We start from the raw sequence: 20,134 nt of genomic DNA, 5'->3' as shown, positions 1-20,134 counted from the left end.
ATGGAAGACGAGGAATTGACGATTGCTACTACCTTTGCATCGTCTTGTAGCGGTAGCGTATTAGAAAAGATACGCAGCTTGGGGCTGATTAGGAAGTTTGGAGGTCTGGCCGAGAAGATTGAACAGCATGCACACGGGAAAGCGGCGGTTCCCGATCGTCATCGCGTTCCTAGTGCGCTATGCTGACCGCCCGACAATCGGCGCCAGTCAGACACAACATTTGAATAGCAAAGTCTCCGCGCTTCTCATTGGCCCAACCATCCACTATCGTGGCCCTCGGATAGTATCCATCTATAAAATCTACTACCACTTTACGCCCTGCGATATACGCCGAACATCCAACTGAGCCTCAAGATTGCCAACCCCCACGCCATTCCAAGACTGTCTTTGATGACATTCAACTTGCTGCCCATTACTTCCTTCCAGCCCACTGCCACCTCGGCCATGGGTACCTGCGCGCTCTCTGCCAGCATGAGCATTTCCACGTCAAAGATCCAGCCTTCGCTATGCATATAGGGTATTATATATGGCAGCGCGGCCCGAGAAAATAACTTGAAGCCGCACTGTGTGTCTTTGACTGCGGCTGTGGCGGGCGGGGTCATTAGGCGGAGGAACAAGTGGAACGAGTGCATCAAAAAGTTGCGGAGCTTGGAGCGCTGTGATGAAGTTAGCTTTTACGAGCCGGGCGCGAAGGAAGACGCGTACACTTGCCTTGACGACCGCTTCGCTCCCCACGAGATGTGCCCTCGATCCAATGCCTACGCCTCGTCCGAGTCCATCTTCAACCTGCTGGCAGCCTGCAACTAGCTTCTTCAAATCTGTAATCTCACTGGCCCCGTCCGCATCTGCAAAAACCACATACTGCCCCCGGGCATGACGCATGCCGTGCGTTACTGCTCCGCCCTTGCCCCTATTCTCTGCCAGACTAATCACTCTGATGGAGCCGTGTGGTATATTGGTGGGACCGGGCTTCGCCTTCCAAGGGCCGGGAACCGGGGTCGGGTACTGGGAAAGCTGGTGATCGCGCGCAAAATTGAGCGCGTACTCTTCCGTCTTGTCCGTCGAGCCATCCGATACGACCAAAATCTCCCATCCCGACCCCACGCGAGACGCTGTACGCGGCGTGCCGTTGGACAATGGCTGCTGGCCGTTCAATTCCTTTGCCGTCATGGAAGGGGAGCGCTTCTCCACCTCGGGCCCGTGGGCATCGCCGTATTCGTGCTGCAAGAACTCCACCGCTTCTTCCAGCATGCCACCCAATCGCTGTTCTTCGTTGTATGCGGGCACAACGACGGACATGAAGACTTCAGCATATTCAACCAGATTCGCGTCATCCGTTGTCTTCCCGCTGCGCCGTGCTGATTCCTTTTCAGCCACCCATTGATCGTACCAACATGGCAGTTGCTTGGGCTCGCTAATTGCCCCGTCTGGCAGGATAGTTCGATAGGTCTTTTCCGAGGGGTACGGAAGACGCGGACTCGGCGCGACGAGAAGAAGAAAGGTGTAAAACTAGAGGAAAGGTTAGAGGAATGCGGTTCGGAGATTGCTCAAGGGCAGGAGTGTGTACCAAAGCCGCGAAGCTCAGCGCGCCGGTGACCAGGAACAAGACGATGAGCGGGAGGGGCGCTTGCCGAAGCAGATCCATGCCTCTTAGCAGCGCGGTGCTGAGCGCCTCGACGAGTGCCGCCATGATGGGGCGGGTTGTCCAGCGAATACAGGGTGCTCGGGCTTAAGAAAGGGAGCGCCCATTGAGCGGTTCTGTTGCGATTGGAGATGGACAGACGGAAGTTGTGGATTTTCTAGGGCAATATTGGGACGAGAGAAGCGACAGACATCAGCTCCAGGGCCGACGAGGAGTGAATTGGCATGCCAATCGAACGCAAATTTGACGTTGTTGCTGATCGCGTATCTAGAGTGTCTGACGACGTTGCCAGATCGCTGCTCCGGGCCGCAAGAGCTAGTCCCTGCATCATGCCTGTCGCCTCGCGTGCTCCCTGCTGCCACTTGCCGCAACCATCCCAGTTCCAGTCACTGCCGTGGTTCTTGATGTCTGTCGACGGCCGGATCGTGGCATTCTAAACTTTCATGGTTGAAGTTTCTTCTACTCCAGTGCTAAGATTGGATCCCTTTTTTCAGCTCCGTTTCTGACGATGCATCTGTGCCAGGGTCGTTATTCCTGTCAGTCAACAGCGCTCAAGGCTCCTGCAGCGAAACTACAGCTTCCGTAACCTTCTGATTGTTTAGAGTGTTCATGCAGATTTTATGACTTTGCCAATGAGCTATACATCAATCGTCCAACTCGTCCAAGGCCTCAGATGACAAGCACTCCGAGTCAAGGACGACACGCGCAGATGCTTCTACACATCTTCCAACCCAAAACCAGCTTTCATCAACAAGACACGGCGAACTCAACACCATTTACGCAGCTAGAAAATCGCACTATAACGTGGCCGAGCAGCGCTGGACCGTCCGCCACGCAGACTCAAAACCAACAGACAACAGACCCTGTCCATTCCAAACCACCAACACGAGCAGCATCCCTCTTCCGCAACGGCATTGGCTAGAACCAAAATGCATCCTATAGCCTTATTAGTAGTGTACACGTCGTTCCAACTTTGCCTTTTTCGCGTTGCGATTCGCAGCGGCGGCGGCGGCGGCAGCGTCTGGAGTTCGTTTCTCCTGTTTCATGCGCGCCCCTGTTGGCTGGCCCCCTACAAGGTGAGCTGGTTTTGTTTCAGAAAAGCCTCGCTCCCCTCCAAGAGAAATCTCGCCTTTTGTCTCTGATGATTCACGCACACACGCTCGAGAACCTAACAGAGCTGACCTATCGACTTCCTGGGCAGTAAGGAATGGCGGCGGCAGCGGCGGCAGCGGCGACGGTGGTCGAGAGCATGATGGATGATGGGTCGATGGATGTTGAAGCTGAAGCTGCATGTGATGCGCTCGATCGCTTTCACGTCGTCATGACCAACACTGGCTGCCTGCTTGACACCCTGCTCGTTCCTGACTTGTAGCTCGGTCGGTCGGTGGGTCGTCCTGCGGTCAGGATCGCATGGGGAAGGCCCATCTCACCCTCACCGCGATCTCATTATTGCCATTGCCCATCTGACTACAGATTGAACCTGCTGCAGGCCACTGTTCTAGAAAGATTCGTGGACGCTGACTTGCGGCTGCTGCTGCTGCTGCTGCTGCTGCGTCGGCGAGTCCGAACTACTGTACTATACTCTATATTGATGAAAACAACCATGACAGCACCAGAACCACAGCAGGATTGTTCGGCTCTCACTTCTACTCTTCCTGAACCAAAGGCTTCATTCAGCCTGCCGGTCGGCAATGGACAAGTGGGAGGCTGTCTTGCTAGCTGGCTGCGGCGGCTATACACACATACGTACAAGTATCCCATCCAACCATCCTTTGCCGCCCCCCTTTCCCCTCCCCTTTCTGGAACGGCCTGCATGAGCGCTGCCGGCCTGCAGTGACGGCACATTTCGCCCCATTTGCCGCGGTCCTATCCAATTGCGCCGCTTGTTGTGATGGGAGGTGTTGGTGGGCGGTGGAACCGCATAACCGCAAAGCACCATAGGCAGGTTCTCATGTGTGTGCGTGGGCGCCAGCCAGCACTGCGGACTACGGGTTAGCAAACCCTCGCGAGCACTTGTAAGATACGCGCATCCAGAAATACAGCTCTAAACACAGAGAGTAGAGTCATGGACGGACGGCAATGCAAATGAATTTGGATTTCCCCTGCGAAACTGGGAAATGGAAAGGCAGAACTTTGTGATAGAAGGAAAGCGAGGCTGAGCGAGATTCCTGGCAAGGAAGAGTTCAAACTCTCGGAAGAAGTTCAGGTTTTGGGGACGGATTATGCGAATCTCTTTCCACCCTCAGATAGGTCAGTATGCTTGTCAAAGAATCATAACTTCGTTGTTCGTCCGGTACGCTATGCCACGCCTTCGACCTTGACATCGCCAGCAACCGGCGCACTCGGCGCCGCGTTCCCATCCTTTCCATCCAACTTCTTCTCCGCGGCGGGCGCTTTCTCAACCGATTCCTTTGCCTCGCCGTCTCCCTGTCCCTCCTTGACCTCAGGAACACTGTCATCAGACTTCTCCTTCTTCTCCCCGCCCAGAAACCTCTCAGGGACGCCCTTCGCCGCGACAAACCTCCCGCCTTCGCCCCTCGGCCCAACGAACGCCCCCAACAAATTGCTCCAGCGCACCCTACCCTCGACGCCCCTGCCAACCATGCCAGCCACGAAGCGGCGGATGCTGCGAAAGGCAAACTTGTCGGCATACGGCAGGCCAGTCAGCGGGTCACGATACTTGGCCGGCTGCGCCGTGATGCAGCAGAGCTCGCGGTGCGGCAGGTGGGCGTTGCGCGCGCCGCGGCCCGGTGGTGGCCGTGGCGGCAGCGCAATGGGTGTGTTGGGCGGCCAGTGGAATAGCGCCCGCGCCAGCGCGTCGCGGTCGCGTGCTCGCAGGTTGTCGTGGTTGTGAAGGGTGAGGAGATTGCGCACGGCGCGGATGACGACTTTGCGCGAGGGCGGCGGCGGGATGGGTGTGGAGGAATTTCGGGTTGGGATAGGCTGGCTTTCGGGGACTGGAGGGTTGGACGTGGATGCGTCAGGTGTGGTGGCGTTTGCTGCAGGCGGAGCTGAAGACGCGTGAGGCTGTTGTGTGATCCCTTCGGCGGCAGAGAGAGCGGTTGATGGTGGTGGCTGTGAATGTGTATGGGCGTGAGTGGAAGATCTGTTGCGCTCTGGCGATGTCGGGTCCATCGAAGCCCAGTCAAAGATGCCATCCAGGAAACTTGAGGGTGGAGCAAACATGATATTGTGACCTTGGCCAGCGGGCATCAGGGTTTGTGGGAATGATGAGTCGGAAAGATCATTAGTCGACGGTGGAGCTGCTTTTGGTGTCTGACTTGGGGCTTCGTTTACGGATCGTGCTTCTCCAATCCCTTCTTTTGCAGGTTCTTCTTGTGAATTGATTACTTTTCCATCTGTCTCTGGGTCGGCCGACTCTGGCTTTCCCAAGTCTGACAGAGGCTGCACCGTTGCCGGATCCACTTGAGGCGTTGCTTGAGTAGTGTTCGGTGCGTCTCGCTTCTTGGGCGGAGTCTGAGTTTCTTCAGGCTCATCGAGAAGGTCCTCGATTTTGCAGCTGTCTTTACCAACGTACTTGAGTTTATCATTGACCCAAATGGATGGCCCGCTGTAATATCGGACGAACGGTCCGTCGAGCTTGCGATTTTTGAGCGCCTCCAGCCGTGCCTTGTTTTCCTCTGCCTTTTGCCTCTCCGACTCTTCCCAGCGGCTCAGAGTCTTGCTGTTCCTCTTTTCTACCCTGGCAGCCTCGGCCAGCCTTTCTGCCTGGGTCAACGGTTTGGGCTGGTCCTTTTCTTTGCGTTTCTCGGCTCGTTTCATAGTCTCAAGGATGTCCAGGCGGTGCTTCTCTTTTACCTCCAGGCTTTGAGCCACCATCTGCTTGTTCTGGACCGTGAGTTGGCGCGAGGACGCGCGTACAGGGCCGGCGTGAGCCTCGGGCAACCAAGAGACGCGTTCGGATTTTTTCTTTGGACGCGGAGGCGGGGGCATTGACCCCGTGGTCTCAGTCTGGTCTGTCTTTTGCTTCTTTTGCTGTATGGTGGCGGCCTGCGCGAACGGGTCCCGGCGCTTGCGCTTCAGGGCAATCTTTGCCTGGCGCTCCTCTTTGCGCAGAGCCTTTTCGCCAGCGTCATCGTCGGCGTTCTCGTTGTCGTCTTCGCTATCGCTATCGGACATGATATCGTCACCAGCTTGTTCCTGGTAGTCGCCGCCGCCAAAGTCTGCGTCGTCTTCGTCTTCGGCCCAAACGCCACTGCCATAGAACTCCTGGATCTCATTCTCTTCTTCGGCGATGAGCTTGCGCATGAAGCTGCCGGCATTGGAGCGACGGGCGCGAGTAGCAACATTGGAAGGCTCCGGATTGGAGGAGGATGAGTCGTCATTGGAGTCGTCTGGGTGGGCCATGGTAGTGGTGGTAGCGAGGCGGACAGTTGCGGCGACGAGTTAGGAGAAGGGCGGAAAAGGGCGGCCAAGCCACGGCAGAAGGGCGGGACGACAAGGCGGGACGAGAGATTGGCGGCGGAATGTCAAGTATGGATAGGTAGGCTTAGCTCAGGGTGGTGTTGTCAGGTGTGGGAGTGCCGGCGTCTTCGGATGTCAAGTCGGCGGCCTGTTTGGTTGGTTGCATCCATGTGTTGAGCCCGGCGGTATACATTGATTGGTACAGTACCTTTCAACACCATGGTTCCCCCTCAGCCAGACTTCTCCAATCCGACAGACATAAAAGCGCAACGGACTCCTCAGTCTTCCCTCGCCTGGGCTGGACCGAGGAGCCGAGTGGCGAGAAACACACACAGACAGCAGCAGCGCATGGCCTGGCCTGGCTGCAGGGGCTCCCGTCGCGTTTCAGCAGCGGAGTGACATTCTGGCAGATCAACTCTGTGCGCTATGCATGACGCGCCATGGCCGTTTCAGGCTCTTGATTGTGGCCATTCGCATCCGCTGGCCGGCCATCGCGGGCGTATGGTTTGCCCTGGCACTGGCTGCACTAGCTCCTCTGCTCTTCTCCACCTCGACATCCTAGTCCGCGAGTCCTCAGTCTGTCTCCTTCGCCTGCATGCTGCGGTCAATCTCATACCATCCACCTATCCACCTGGTCATTTCTCGCTCTCCCAGCTCTCCTCTCACTCTCTCTTCCCCTCCCCCCCTCGCCCCGCCTCAGTCGTGAAGCTCTGCTTGCCTTTGCGGGCCGTTTCTTAATCCAGCTTTCGGCTCGTAATTCGTCTTCTCCAGGCCCCCGTCCCACGCCGGCACAGGACAGGTCTGTTTATTCCACACGGCTGCTGTAATCCGCTTCACCCCCACCTCGCACTCGACGCGTTGTTGTCGTCTGCCGGTTCGCCGTCTGGCTGTCGCTCTTTGACGTCCTGGCGGTGCTGTTGTTCAGCCGAGGCGTGCTGTTCTGTTTTGGACCCTAGCCAGCCTTGCGGACCAAAAGCTGTCGACTTATCCCGCGTGCCGCCCTCCACCTGCAGTGAGCTTGCTTCCCCTTGACGCTATCCCGCTGCATCTCCTCCATCCTGCGAATTGACCCCCTCGACCTTCTCGCCGCCTCCTGCACCTTTTTTGTCGTCTGTCCTTGACGGTGCCGCTCCCTTCGCCAGCAGGCCTGTCATTTGTGGACGCGTTTTGTACAGTCATCCCATCGCCAGACCTTCTTCGTCGCCATCACATCCGACTCGGCCCAGCACGGCCACCAGAACGCCTCGCAACGACATTCGTTTGGCTGCCGCGAAGCTCGTTGATTCACCTCAGCCCTGGTTTTGGTTTTCAAGCGCGCCCCTCCACCCGCACAGCGGACCTCTTCGATTTTCTCGAGGGCTTCGTCCGCCTGGACCCTCTAATACATAATGGCTCCCGCAACCTCCCGACCAGACCATCACATCAATCTCAACTACCTTCCTCAGCTGGCGCCAAACCAGCCGCGCTCCGGTTCAACCACCTCGGCAAACTCGCCCATCGAGCCGCCGACCTCCGGCGCCAACAATGTCCGATATCCGCTGGGTAATGGGAGCAGCATGGGTGGACTTGGCCAGTCTGCCGCCAATGTGAGGATGGGCGCCGGCTCTCCTTCACATGAATACGGCAGTCGGCTGTTCTCTAAGCGGTATGTCTCCTGTACCAACCATGGCTACTTGTCTAACCATCACGCCAGCGCCAGAGAGATCCAAGCCCAAGAGGGCCTCAACCCTCAACTTTGGGGTCCTCCTACAAGCGGCCACTCGACTCCCCTACGCGAGACTATTCCCGAGTCGCCGAATGGCGAAAGCTTTCCCGACTTCAATGCCGCTGCCGGACTCGAACAAGCTGCCACTCCCACTAGGAGGACTAGGGCTGGCACTCTACCCTCTCGATTCTCGACCTCTGGCGTGCTTAACGGCCTAAAGCCGCAAACTTCATCCTCCTTCCTTCCACAAACGTCTCGCCCTACGCCGTCCACGAGTCCATTCAAGCCTGGTTCTCATACTCCTACGGACATGGGTGGATTTCCTGCGGCCAACCCTGGGGCGCCTAAATCCGCCATGCTGTCCCGTATGAGAGCAGGCTCTATGCCACAGCGTCCTGGCTTCGCACTCGGAGGTTCCAGTGCTAGCCCCTTTGGATCTTCTCTTTTTTCCTCAAATTGGGGCAGTGGCCGCGAGCGCGGAAATACTCTTGCAAGCATCCGCTCATCGGATGGACCATCTTCTCCTGCCCATTCCCATTTCTCCCGTGAATCCTTGGCGGACAACGACGTCAAAACGCTCGACTACTTGGGTCTGGTTGACACTCCACAGCAAGCCAGAGCCACTCTGGCCCCGTCAGACATTGAACTCATGCTGGAGAATCAGAGGCAAGCCCAAGCGCACACCAATGTCATTGCGAACTTGGCAGCGATGAACAACAATCAGGCAAACCGTTTCCGATCTTATTCTGTAAACGCCAAAGAAAAGTACGCTGACGAAGAGGATGAAGAGTTGGACCAGCTCGGTCACTATGGCCAGTACAGCGGCACGCTGACTCCCACGGCCGATGCTAGCACCTACGCCAACATCCAGGATGCTGTCCGCCAACACAACCTGGAAGTGCAAGCATTCGCCAGTTTCGCCAGAGCCAACCGTCCCAGAGCAAGGACCGCTGGTGTGCTTGAATCCCCCTCTACTCGTCTTATGCGCAATTATCTCCCTGGATCGTCAAGAATGGACACTTCCATCAATGCGTCAGACCTCCAGCTCAGCGAGGAGCCCGAGTACAGCGGGCTGACCGAGGCGGTGCAAAGTCTTAACCTCAACGGAAAGCCTGTCCCTGAAGCTTCGGGCGAAGAAAACATCCTTGAAGGCCCCACCAGAGCTTTGTGGCTCGGCAACATCCCATCTTCGACGACGGTTTCGTCCCTCCAAGTCATTTTCTCGGGCTACGGCTCCATCGAGTCTTGCAGAGTGCTTACTCACAAGAATTGTGGTTTTGTTAATTACCACGACTTGGAGAGCGCGATTCGTGCGAAACAGGCCTTGAACAGCAAGGAAATCTTCCCCGGAGCTGGCCCAGTCCGCATTGGCTATGCCAAGGTCCCTAGCGCTTCCGGGACTCCTGGTCATAACGGAGTCTACCCCTCGCCTAGTCCTGATCCAACGGCGAAGCTGCAAGGAAACGGAGCCGCCCAGTCCGTGGCGAATGATGCTGATGTTCAGGCCAAGGACTTGAGGGCTGATCTCCGCCAAGCACCACTCGCAACCCCTGTCCTTTCAGAAGCTCAGGATGACATTGTCCAGATTGTGAAGGAGCTGGGGGCAACTGCCGAGGAAGCTGTCAACATTGCCGGCCACGTAACTCACGCCATCGACAACGACGAGTATGAAGCTGAGATTCCAGCCATCCCGGAGCCATCCCACAACCGGGTGCATGATGCCCCAAGGCTGCGCGAAATCCGCAAGAGGATCGACAACAATTCATGCACTCAGGCTGAGATTGAGGATGTTGCCATGGGAATGCTCCCAGAGATTGCGGAGCTGTCGTCCGACTACCTTGGCAACACCGTTGTTCAAAAGCTGTTTGAGTACTGCTCTGAGAGTGTAAAAGAGGCGATGCTTACAGAGATTGCACCTCACATGGCTGAGATTGGTATTCACAAGAACGGCACTTGGGCCGCCCAAAAGATCATCGACGTAGCAAGGACGCCAGTTCTCATGCAGATGGTCGTTGACAGCCTCCGCCCCTACTCGATGGCTCTGTTCCTCGACCAATTTGGCAACTATGTCATGCAAGGCTGTCTGCGTTACCAATTTCCGTTGAACAACTTCATTTTTGAAGTCATGCTGAGCCGGCTCTGGGACCTTGCTCAAGGGCGCTTTGGAGCTAGAGCCATGCGCGCGTGCCTCGAGAGCCACTTTGCCACCAAGGATCAGCAGCGGATGATCGCCGCTGCCATTGCGCTGCACAGTGTTCACCTTGCAACCAATGCGAACGGTGCCTTGCTGCTCACCTGGTTCCTGGATACTTGCACATTCCCCCGGCGCCGCACTGTCCTCGCTCCCCGCCTGGTCCCCCATCTGGTCCACTTGTGCACTCACAAGGTTGCATACCTCACTGTGCTCAAGATCATCAATCAGAGGAACGAGCCAGAAGCTCGCGACACAATCCTCCAAGCCCTCTTTTTCTCCCCCAACGACGAGACTCTGGAGGCGATACTTCGCGACCAAGCATGCGGAGCCACGCTCATCTTCAAGGTGCTGACAACGCCCTTCTTCGACGAGAAGATCCGACCCGACGTTGTACAAAACGTGCGCAATGTGCTGTTGCGAATCAAGGCGCAGCCCGCCCAAGGTTACAAGCGTCTCATGGACGAAGTTGGACTTTCCACGCGCAGTGGTGGACCCAATGCGCGGGAAAACCACCTTCGAGACTCGTCACCGGCGACTCGGCCTGGTTCGAAGCAGAGCAATATGTCTGGTAGCCACATGCACCAACAGCCCGCCGCCAACCCTGCTGCGGAGGCTGCCAACATGAATCGTCCGTTCTACTCTCCTGGAATCCCGCAGGCGCCCTTCGACCCGACAATGAATCTCCAGCGCACGGCCAGCATGGACAGCCAGGGATTCGAACAGCCCGGGTTCTTGCCCAACAACCTCGCCGGTTACAACTCCAACCAAAACCTCGCGCTTGCTGCACAGTACCAACAAGCGATGCTTGCTGCCGCACAACAAGGCCGTCAGGGCGCTGCTTTTGGCTACCCTCCAATTGGCGTCAGTGGTGTTCCTGGCATGAATGGTGTTGGCATGAACAGTTTCCCGCCAGCAACGGGGGGTCCAGCCGATGCGTACCGTAACAGTCCTCTTGGTCCCGCCCCTGGCCTGGGAATGGCCCCGGGCTTTGGATCCCCGGGACCTGCGCCAATGATGGGATTTCCTGGGAGCCCTGTTGTGCCTCCTCAAGGTCCATATGGATTTCAGCCAATTGGATATCCCGGTGTTCCCCAGATGGGACAGCAACAGCAACAGGGACAGCAAACCGCTGCGGCTGGTGGTCGTCGCAACCGGGTAGGTTGATCTTCACCGCTCCGACGTTTTCAAGTCTAATACAATGTCAGAGATAACCATGGCATGATGCTGCGGTCTTGATGCTGACTGCCTGTCCGGCTCCTTCGCAATCGACCGACGAGTCTGCCGCGCTGGGATCCTTTTCGCAAGATTGAAAAAGGGGAAAATGAGTGTACATTTTTGCGTCTGACCGACGAAAAGAATTTGAGGGAAAAGCTTCGTCTCACGATCCAACATCACTGCCTTGACATTTCCCTAGACGTTGGGTCTGTTAGGGTGATGCGGGAGACACACTGGCTGTTCTCCCGTTCTCTATTTGTGACTCGTAGGATTTCATTTATCCAGCAGTCGCTCGTTACATTGCAATGTGGCTGGAAGTAGTATACGGTGTTTCTGGAGCTTCATGGGAGCTGGAGTTGGATGTGTTGGTCCCCCTTTTCACACCATGTATCTTGTTCCTTTCTGGTTCGAGCCATCTCTGCCCTTTTCCCACCCTTTTCTTCTGTTCTTCTGTACCTTACGTTGATGTGGGCCCAAGAAAGACAACGGAGGCGAAAATGGACGAGGGCATGATTGAGGGATGGATTTTGCACGCATGGAACAGAGGGATGTTTGGGCTCCTCCATCCACGGAGCTAGCCTTTCTCTGACGTAACCTTTTGCTCTTCTGTTCTCTTCTGGCAGCTGCAACACTTTTTCGTTTCTACCTTTTTGTTTTCCTCTTAGCTTCTGAAAGCTTGCTTCCATTCTCTGTTGTTTTTAAGTGTTTCTTCCTCTTGAACTGCCGCCACTTTTGCAACACTAAGAAAACAAAATCAGCGCGTGACACGGTTACTTTGAATCAGTCCGAGGGGGGGGGGCTTCGGTTCTCTGCAGAGCGTGCAATGTTCGATCTAGGCTTGTTTGGAGTTCTGATTTCTTCGTGTGGTGACATTACCGGCTTCACTTCAAAACCCTTCCATATTTGGACAAAACATGCCTCGTTTCCGAAGTTGCAAAGAACCGCTTCAATGTTGCGACGCGATGATTGAGTAGAGACGAGGTAATGGGTAGGTACCTCAAAAATGTAGAGCAACCGACCCATTTCGAAGGCCAAAAACCCTCGGAATCTCGTCTTTGGGGGCAATATCTAGTCGAGTACACACTACTCGTGACTAATGGCCTATTTCTTTAGCGCCTGAAGAGTAAAACATGGTTTCCTTGCATCTTCCAAGGTCCCGCTTGACTAGTATTTCTTGCATTCAGTTCATCAGCCGAAGCATTGCCGGCGGGCAGCGAAGCTTCCAGGAGGTCATCCAAACGGTTGACCCCTCGCCCGACCCAATTGTTTGACTCCAACTAAACCACCACCATGTTTACCGGATTAGTCGAAGTCATTGGCAGTGAGTTACGCTAGCTCTTCCTCTTGACCCTTCAAAAACTTTTATCGTATGTCACGCAGTCAAAGAAGCAGCATACTGACGACATTGACTTCCCCGCGCAGCCGTCTCCAAGCTCGAGAAGCAAGATGACTCTGCCAGCGGCGGCGGTGGCACGTCCTTGACCATCTCAGGCGCGGAAGAGATTTTGGGCGATGCGCATCTAGGTGACAGCATCAGCGTCAATGGTGCGTCTTAAATCTTCTATCCCAATGCCCCGCGCGCATCTGCAATGCGTCGCATCGCGACGACGGTCGAGGTCGCTCGCCGCGCACCCGCTTCCGATCCCAAGCTGCTCACAGCGCCACCTCGCACACACAGGCACCTGTCTGACGGTCACCTCGTTCGACGCATCCTCGTTCAAAGTCGGCGTGGCGCCCGAGACGCTGCGGCGCACCAACCTCGGCAGCCTGACAACGGGGTCGCGGGTGAATCTGGAGCGCGCCGTGAGCGCGTCGACGCGGATGGGCGGGCACTTTGTACAGGGCCACGTCGACACGACGGCGACGATTGAGAGCGTCACGCCCGACGGCAACGCGCTGACATTCCGGTTCCGGCCGCGCGACCCCGCCGTGCTGCGCTACATCGTCGAGAAGGGATATGTCACGATTGACGGCGCCAGCCTCACGGTGACAAAGGTTCAGGATGGCAAGGACGGCTGGTGGGAGGTCATGCTCATTGCGTACACGCAGGAGAAGGTGGTCACGGCGGGCAAGAAGCCGGGAGAGGAGGTCAATGTGGAGGTGGATCAGGTTGGTAAGTACGTCGAGAAGAGTGTTGCTGGATACTTTGAGGGCACGGCTGGCGGTGAATTTGCCGTCTTGGAGAAGATGGTGAATCGTCTCGTGGATGAGAGACTGAAGGCGCTGGGCAAATGAGGTGGATAGAGCGTGACTTGACGCTGGATCGCATGTCATCAATGGCGGCTCAGCAGTGGTCGTACAAAAGCGAAGTTTCCAAAGATGTATTCAAATGTTCGAACGAGTTTTCAGATCTGCGGCAGACTACGACGGTTGAGCGGCATCTATGGGAAGCGTCCAGGTATGAGTCAACGATCAGGAGTAAAATCGAAGAGATTCTGAAAGGTGCAATGATTCAATTGGAGTCGAGACTGGCCTCAAAGCCAAAAGGGACTCACAGCTGCCAGAACACTTCAGTCTGGGTCATCCCAGGAAACCAAGCGCATTTCCACGCGCGGGTCAAGTCACGCTCAGACTCAACTCAACACCATCCCCACGACACGACACTGCATGGACAAAAAAGTCTGTCATGATTGTCACTGCATTCACCAAGCGACGGCGAAGAGCCAGACCATGCAAGCCTCCAGCCCGCGGCGCAGACGCCCGATTCAACAACAGCCCGCTACTCTTGCGCGGCCAGCGCCTATTGGCCCTGAAGCTTGACCAGCTCACAGGCACGCCTGCAGCAAGGCTACAGCGACAGATGGAGACCTCAATCGTCGGGCACCATTGCTTCTTTTCTATTCCTCTTGCCTGGCTGTCTTTGTGCCCCCCCCCCCCCCCCCCCCCCCTCCCCTCTCCACTTCTCGTTTGGTCGACTTGTTGGCCCCAATTTTGTTTCTACCTACACAAACGCGTACAGTCTTTTCCATCGTTTGGCTTAGCGCCGCCCGTTTGCTATCAACAGCACTCACTGTGTTGGTTCATCTGCCACTGCAATCCTGCAATTCCGCCACTCCTCCACCAGCCGCAACCCAAACCATTCATTCATTCCATGCGCAGCTCCGCTCAGCGGCAGCAACAATGGACTGGCCGCTCCTCGCAGTCGCCAAAGCCGTCGAGGAGCTGGCGGCGGGCATGAAAGAGCTGGTCGACGACGTGCGCGAGCACGCCTACGACTACCTGTCGGCCATCAGCCGGCTGTTCGCCATCAGCGCCGAGCTGCGCGGCCTCGAGCGCAAGCTGCCCAAGCCCAAATACCGCGCCGCCCTGGCAACCGTGGCGCCCGAGATGGAGCTGCTCTGCGACAGCGTCGGCGCGACTGTCGACACGCTCAGCGTCGAGTTCCTCGGCCTCACGTCACCCAACGTGCGCCGCAATTGGGAGGGCCTCGTGCGCATCTGCGTTGACGAGGGCGTCTCGCTGCCTAACCGCCTCGAGCTGTATCAGGAGTTGGCTGTTGGTCTGAATGATGTGCTTAAACAGTTGGTGCCTGCGTTTCCTCTCTTTTGGCCCTCGTCTGGCGTGCGAATTGTGCTGTGAGTTTTGGCTCACCAAGCTGCTAGTGACCGCGATCCGGACGAGCTCGAACCAATCACGAAACCTCTCCGCCGGCTTCGAGCTCGACAAGTGCCCCTCAAGGAAGGTAATGACTACGCTTCGAACCGGGCAAGATTACCATGGGGTAGACAAATTTCTTGCTCATCATGATTGACCCGCTAAACAGACGGTTTGCCTCCGCTTGCTGGGCCATCTCCAGGAGCAAGGCCCGGTCCGCTACCACCTCCCCCTCCAGGATTGGTTGCACAGCCAGTATTTCCAGGCGTGAGGCATCATCCTGCCCCGCCGCGACGTGGTGGACAACGTGCCCAAGCACTAGGTATTAGGCCAATATCCAACCCTCCTCCACCTCCGCCGCCTCCGCCGCCTCAACGGCCCGTGTCACCCGGCGTACGCCATCACCCTGCTCCGAATCGACGAGGTAGACCGCGAGCAGAAGATCCTATCGTCAGGATTATTTCGGATTCTCCTCCGCCTCAGCACCCACATCCCCCTCGACATGGTAGACCGCGTCCAGACGATCCCATCGTGAGCATCATCTCAGACTCTCCCGCCCCTCAGCAACCACCTCCGCCTCCCAGATTCGATCCACGGCCCAGATCACCTAGATTTGGTCCTGCTCCTCCTGCTCCACCACCGCCGCCGCCTCCACATCCCTTTGAAGACCCTAAGTGCTTGTACGCCGAGGAGTGGGAAAGCGAAGGATACGCCTACTCGGAGTCAGCGGTACCAATGTCACCCCCCGTTTCCGATGTGTCTTGGGGAGAGTTCCCCTCGTGGCCGCGGTCCGTGAAGGTAGAAGCATCCACTTCTTCGACTCCGCAGCACTGGGCAATGGACGTATACGACGGAAGGCATCCACTGTCACCGTTCCGAGGATCGCTTGGTCAACCGACGAGATGCTTTGGCCGAGACATGCCAGACGCGGTGGACCGCTTGTGCGCCGAGGGCTTCGTCAAAGTTGTGGAGCACCCCTTTGAGGCATCAGAAGTGTTTGTGCGTTTGTACTGGCGGGAGTCAGACAACCGAGCCCGGATACTGTTCTTGACCAAAGACCCCTCAGGGGCACGGCATCGCTACTGCTTTCCCCTGACCGCACTCAAGATCATGCGCGTCGGCGCGTCGCTGCAATTCTGTCGCGTCAACAAGAACGACGGCGGCCTGGACTTGTGGGCGGTGCTCCGCTTTGCTTCGTCGGAGCGCATGGTGCTCTTCTACTGCACATGCGTGGCGCTCAAGTATCAGGACCCAGTCGAGTTTGACCTGGGCCAGGACGACTTCTTCGCGCCGCCGGGCGAGGAACAGCTATTTGGGGGCGAGATCAAGGACGACGGTTTGCTGCATGCCCTGCGCATCTTCCAAGACACCAATTCGGGCTCCGTCCGCTTCGAGGTCACGACGCGCCACGGCCGCTCCAAGAAGACGCCCATCTGGACCGCGTTTGTGTCGGATCTCTTGCGAATGTGTGGGTGGCTGCATCGAGTGGATAGTAGAACTGTTGCTTTTAGTGAGCTTCATACCTACGTCTTTTGTAACAATTTTGTGCCGCTCAGGGGGAGAAGCGGCCGTCCTGAAGTTAGGTTCACGTCGACAAGTGGTACGACATGCCTTTCTCCTGATGGTAGTGAACATAGCTGACCATTCATTCTTTGTAGATTGCGACGACTTTCTCTTCGTCATTGGGGATCTTCTCAGATTATGAGGTCAACGATGTTTTTCCATATATTTTCAGCGTCTTTCAATATCAAGTGGCTTTCTTTGGTTTGTTCGGCAAACATAGAGTAGATACCCTCGGAGTACCAAAAGCGTGAAGGAGTCTGCGACTTGGCGGCAGGCAAGAGCAAATGGCAGGAGTTTGGCCCTCGGCCTCGGTATGCGAAGTGATTTGAGTTATTTGCTGATTGTGGTGCCACTTTGGCTGGATTTGTAAGTGCTGGGTGCAGAGAAGAGGTCGGTCACTCCTTGCATCACCTCCGACCAGCGGTTAGATCCCTGTGCAAATGAACAGTAGCGTAAATGCGATAGCTGGGTCATTCCATGTTGATGGACTGGCGTCGATGAGGAGATGATTTCGGCTTGGAGTAGCGCGAAGACGAATATGAGGGCAGATCGGCCGTTGCGGTGCTCGCGACATGGCCATTCGCTCTGGTTTCTGCAATCGACTCGTCGCAAAGCCGAGAAAGAGAGAGGTTAAGCTGTGAAGTTGTAAAGTATCAAGGTAGGTAGGGAATGAAGGGTGGCCACGATAGCGGAACCCTGACGATAAGCCTTGCACAGAGAGAACGCCGCTCCGCCGACACCGTCCGTGCGCGCGCGAAAGTTGTCGTCCAGCAAAAACGAGTCGGCCAGACACTTTCTCAACCTCCAGCCGTCCTTTGCGTCGCATTCTCTTGATCTTCACTCCTTCACTTCGAATCCAAGATGACGGATGATCCCATGGCTGGTCTCGCTCACTCAGAGGCCCACTACTTCAACAGGTCAGTTGCCGCGCTTCGCCAGAGCTGTCTCTTCAAGGTTCACGACTAACAGGAAGCAGTTACAACCACCATGGTTTGTTTGCGAATCGCCCAGTTTGAGTAGCCCTTGCTAATGTGTCGCAAAGGCATCCATGAGGAGATGTTGGTGCGTGCCTCTGATCCTGCTGCGGCTTCTTGCCGTAGCGCGGCGCATCCTAGAAGAGAGCGTCTGGCTGACTTGAATATTTGCTTTTTTGCAGAAAGATGAGGTCCGGACGAGATCGTACAGAGACGCAATCTACCAGAATGGCCACCTGTTCAAGGACAAGGTCGTCCTCGACGTCGGATGCGGTACATCCATCCTCAGCATGTTTGCAACCCTCCCGAAGCCTGCCTGGCCGCCGCCTCGAGCTTTGCTAGATTCTAACATCCGGCCTAACGCAGGTTCGCCGTCAAGGCTGGTGCCAAGCACGTCATCGGCGTCGACATGTCCACAATCATCGAAAAGGCCAAGGAGATTGTCGAGGTCAACGGCATGAGCGACAAGATTACCCTTCTGCAGGGCAAGATGGAGGAGGTCGTCCTACCGTTCCCGCAGGTTGACATTATCATTTCCGAGTGGATGGGATACTTTTTGCTGTACGAGAGCATGCTCGACACTGTCCTTTTTGCTCGCGACAAGTACCTGGCTCCCGGTGGCCTCATTTTCCCCGACAAGGCCACCATCTATATGGCCGGCATCGAAGACGGCGACTACAAGGAGGAGAAGATTGGCTGTGAGTACTTCCCGCTCATCTCATGTACATGGCTAATCTTGTCAAGTTTGGGACAATGTCTGGGGCTTCGACTACACCCCACTGAAGCACACCGCCCTCACCGAGCCCCTCGTTGACACGGTCGAGATGAAGGCCGTCGTCACCGACCCTGCTCCCGTCTTCAACATTGACCTCTACACGGTCAAGAAGGAGGATCTCGCATTCTCCTCCCAGTTTTCGCTCAACGTCCGTCGTAATGACTTCGTCCACGCAGTCATTGCGTGGTTCGACATTGAGTTCACCGCCTGCCACAAGCCCATCAAATTCTCGACTGGTCCCCACACCAAGTACACCCACTGGAAGCAGACCGTCTTCTACATTGACGACGTTCTGACCGTCGAGACTGGCGAGAAGATTGTTGGCCAGCTGACCAACAAGCCCAACGACAAGAACCCTCGCGACTTGGACATTTCCATCAGCTACAAATTGGAGACCGAGGACCCACACAGAGTTGCCTCTGGCGCTGGCTCCTATAAGATGTAAGTGAGACGACAGTCAAAAACGGGAGAAATGCTAACGTTCGACAGGTGTTGAGAGGATCCTTCAGGACCCTGTTTCCGAGGCGCAAGATACCCCTCCGATCTTCGTAGGGCACACAAGGTCGTCGAGACACGCCCCAAATGAGAATCGCGGACATGTTTTCCCAGCATAGATATAGATGCACGACACGCCGGAGATTTCATCAGCAGCATTCAGCGGATGGTGTTTCGCGGCATCCAATGGTTCGTCTTTCAAAGATGGGATCCTGTTGCAAAAAAAAAAAAAAAAAAAAAAAAAAAAAAAAGTGGCCGAGGCTTGATCATAAAGCTGCTGGCCCTTCCCCACGGGCCGCATCGAAAGTAGTCAGATTTCATAAGCATCCTGCGGTGTTGGATTGGTCGGTGAAAAGAAAATTTCCATCATTATCTCATCATCCTCATTACCAGTCTCCATTCTCGTCTACCATTCTGTGACCACTTTTTCCTTCCTAGTTTTGGCTTACTCCGGCTTTTCTTGATGCGAGCGGCAAGCTGGGAGAACAAGCCGCTCTAGTTTCCAACTCCGCTGCATTGTCACGACTAACCCTGCCAAGCCAGACTTTTAGGTCTTTTACGGCCACAACTCCGCGACGATAGTAGGCAATGCTCTGCAGAGGTCGTTGGACATGATTAAAATATCCGGCCCGCATTTTCGAGATTCATGGCGCTTGAAAAGGCTATTGCCAGCAGTATTTCGTCAAAAAGCCATCGCGACAACTACACCATGGTCTGGCAGAACGCACTAAAGAGCATGTGCAGCAAGGCTATGTGGCAGACAGGGCTGCAACACTCGATAGGTTCGCATACCAGACTCAAGTTTCGTGCAAAACAAGCGTCTCGACTGTCTAGCCTTACAGACAGATGCTACGTCAGGAGCACGCGATTTGGTTGCCAGCCCGTCGCGCATATCTGGATTTTTGTTTCCTGCCACGCGGGAAGAGCCGCTAAGCTGTACGCAAAGCCTATCTTTCCCCGGTCCAGGAAAGCGAGAGATGAGGCCAGACTTGTGTTTCACGGTTGGGTGGACGGTAGGTGGGGCGAACCGCGGCAAAGGGGGGCAATGGTCGCGGAAAGATATGGCTACGCGCTTCTGTGCCTAGCAGTAACTGGTTAACAGCTAGGGGAGGCTTGACAGGCGATTCCTCCCCTTTTCCGATTTCCCGGTCTGCCTGTCAGATGTCGAGGTTCTTCATGAAGCGGGCGAAACGGCGAAGTGGGTGACCTGACTCTTCTTCATCTACTACATAGGTGAGAGATCCTTACCTCGGAGGTGGCGGAACTGATGAAAAGTGCCGTGGGCTCTTCGCGCCCCTGGGCCAAAAGGACCGAAAGGGGTCTTGGATGCGGCCTGAAGAGACACGGGAAGATTTCCGCTAAGATTGAGTCCGAAGGCTTGTTTTGGACCCGTTCGTGCGGTCCGGAATGGCGTAGCGTACCTAGATCAAGACGACGCTACGGTAGCTCGAGATGAAGAAGAGACGCAAATCCGCCATTCTTAGCACAGGTGAGCCCCAGATGCCCGTGGCCCTGATTCGGACCATTTTCCCACCCGTTGGCATGGCGCATG

At 56.0% G+C, this 20,134-nt stretch overlaps 6 protein-coding genes across 6 annotated transcripts; 4 read left to right on the top strand and 2 right to left on the bottom strand.

The window, feature by feature from the left end:
- Nucleotides 1-128: 128 nt before the first annotated feature.
- On the bottom strand, nt 129-1,921 carry IWZ02DRAFT_473838 (putative dolichyl-phosphate beta-glucosyltransferase). Its single transcript, XM_066768990.1, has 3 exons — nt 1,568-1,921; nt 712-1,509; nt 129-656 (listed from the first exon to the last, which is right to left on the bottom strand). Exons 1-3 carry the CDS (start codon nt 1,688-1,690, stop codon nt 312-314), a joined length of 1,266 nt encoding a protein of 421 aa, XP_066625235.1. The 5' UTR covers nt 1,691-1,921; the 3' UTR covers nt 129-311.
- A 1,792-nt stretch (nt 1,922-3,713) lies between these two features.
- IWZ02DRAFT_180233 (YL1 nuclear protein-domain-containing protein) lies at nt 3,714-6,383 on the bottom strand. The gene has a single exon (XM_066762284.1). It carries the CDS (start codon nt 6,008-6,010, stop codon nt 3,941-3,943), a length of 2,070 nt encoding a protein of 689 aa, XP_066625234.1. The 5' UTR covers nt 6,011-6,383; the 3' UTR covers nt 3,714-3,940.
- A 968-nt stretch (nt 6,384-7,351) lies between these two features.
- Nucleotides 7,352-11,326, top strand: IWZ02DRAFT_180179 (RNA binding protein). Its single transcript, XM_066762283.1, has 2 exons — nt 7,352-7,712; nt 7,761-11,326. Exons 1-2 carry the CDS (start codon nt 7,456-7,458, stop codon nt 11,128-11,130), a joined length of 3,627 nt encoding a protein of 1,208 aa, XP_066625233.1. The 5' UTR covers nt 7,352-7,455; the 3' UTR covers nt 11,131-11,326.
- A 916-nt stretch (nt 11,327-12,242) lies between these two features.
- Nucleotides 12,243-13,649, top strand: IWZ02DRAFT_444333 (uncharacterized protein). Its single transcript, XM_066767102.1, has 3 exons — nt 12,243-12,502; nt 12,604-12,726; nt 12,860-13,649. Exons 1-3 carry the CDS (start codon nt 12,472-12,474, stop codon nt 13,414-13,416), a joined length of 711 nt encoding a protein of 236 aa, XP_066625232.1. The 5' UTR covers nt 12,243-12,471; the 3' UTR covers nt 13,417-13,649.
- A 652-nt stretch (nt 13,650-14,301) lies between these two features.
- Nucleotides 14,302-16,416, top strand: IWZ02DRAFT_372430 (uncharacterized protein; the record flags this gene model as incomplete). Its single annotated transcript, XM_066764631.1, has 3 exons — nt 14,302-14,702; nt 14,784-14,863; nt 15,296-16,416. 3 exons carry the CDS (start codon nt 14,302-14,304, stop codon nt 16,414-16,416), a joined length of 1,602 nt encoding a protein of 533 aa, XP_066625231.1.
- Nucleotides 16,417-17,065: 649 nt separating this feature from the next.
- IWZ02DRAFT_180099 (S-adenosyl-L-methionine-dependent methyltransferase) lies at nt 17,066-18,906 on the top strand. The gene is made up of 7 exons (XM_066762282.1): nt 17,066-17,255; nt 17,315-17,328; nt 17,381-17,400; nt 17,495-17,604; nt 17,679-18,010; nt 18,057-18,526; nt 18,575-18,906. The coding sequence occupies exons 1-7, from the start codon at nt 17,200-17,202 to the stop codon at nt 18,581-18,583; spliced, it is 1,011 nt and encodes a 336-aa protein (XP_066625230.1). The 5' UTR covers nt 17,066-17,199; the 3' UTR covers nt 18,584-18,906.
- Nucleotides 18,907-20,134: the final 1,228 nt, after the last annotated feature.

Source organism: Phyllosticta citriasiana (assembly GCF_038021145.1).
Source record: "Phyllosticta citriasiana strain CBS 120426 chromosome Unknown IWZ02scaffold_3, whole genome shotgun sequence".
Lineage (NCBI taxonomy): Eukaryota > Fungi > Ascomycota > Dothideomycetes > Botryosphaeriales > Phyllostictaceae > Phyllosticta > Phyllosticta citriasiana.
Note: the sequence above shows the minus strand (reverse complement) of the source record. Positions and strands in the feature narration are given on the sequence as shown.

Excerpts from the sequence above, each read along its gene's own strand:
- IWZ02DRAFT_473838 (XM_066768990.1), bottom strand. The coding sequence starts at position 1,690 with ATGGCGGCACTCGTCGAGGCGCTCAGCACCGCGCTGCTAAGAGGCATG. Across the intron at positions 1,510-1,567 it reads CGCTGAGCTTCGCGGCTTTG|TTTTACACCTTTCTTCTTCT; the intron begins GTACACACTCCT and ends CCTTTCCTCTAG. Across the intron at positions 657-711 it reads GGAGCGAAGCGGTCGTCAAG|CGCTCCAAGCTCCGCAACTT; the intron begins GCAAGTGTACGC and ends ACTTCATCACAG.
- IWZ02DRAFT_180233 (XM_066762284.1), bottom strand. The coding sequence starts at position 6,010 with ATGGCCCACCCAGACGACTCCAATGACGACTCATCCTCCTCCAATCCG.
- IWZ02DRAFT_180179 (XM_066762283.1), top strand. The coding sequence starts at position 7,456 with ATGGCTCCCGCAACCTCCCGACCAGACCATCACATCAATCTCAACTAC. Across the intron at positions 7,713-7,760 it reads AGTCGGCTGTTCTCTAAGCG|CGCCAGAGAGATCCAAGCCC; the intron begins GTATGTCTCCTG and ends CCATCACGCCAG.
- IWZ02DRAFT_444333 (XM_066767102.1), top strand. The coding sequence starts at position 12,472 with ATGTTTACCGGATTAGTCGAAGTCATTGGCA. Across the intron at positions 12,503-12,603 it reads ATTAGTCGAAGTCATTGGCA|CCGTCTCCAAGCTCGAGAAG; the intron begins GTGAGTTACGCT and ends TTCCCCGCGCAG. Across the intron at positions 12,727-12,859 it reads TGACAGCATCAGCGTCAATG|GCACCTGTCTGACGGTCACC; the intron begins GTGCGTCTTAAA and ends TCGCACACACAG.
- IWZ02DRAFT_180099 (XM_066762282.1), top strand. The coding sequence starts at position 17,200 with ATGACGGATGATCCCATGGCTGGTCTCGCTCACTCAGAGGCCCACTAC. Across the intron at positions 17,605-17,678 it reads GGTACATCCATCCTCAGCAT|GTTCGCCGTCAAGGCTGGTG; the intron begins GTTTGCAACCCT and ends GGCCTAACGCAG. Across the intron at positions 18,011-18,056 it reads CAAGGAGGAGAAGATTGGCT|TTTGGGACAATGTCTGGGGC; the intron begins GTGAGTACTTCC and ends AATCTTGTCAAG.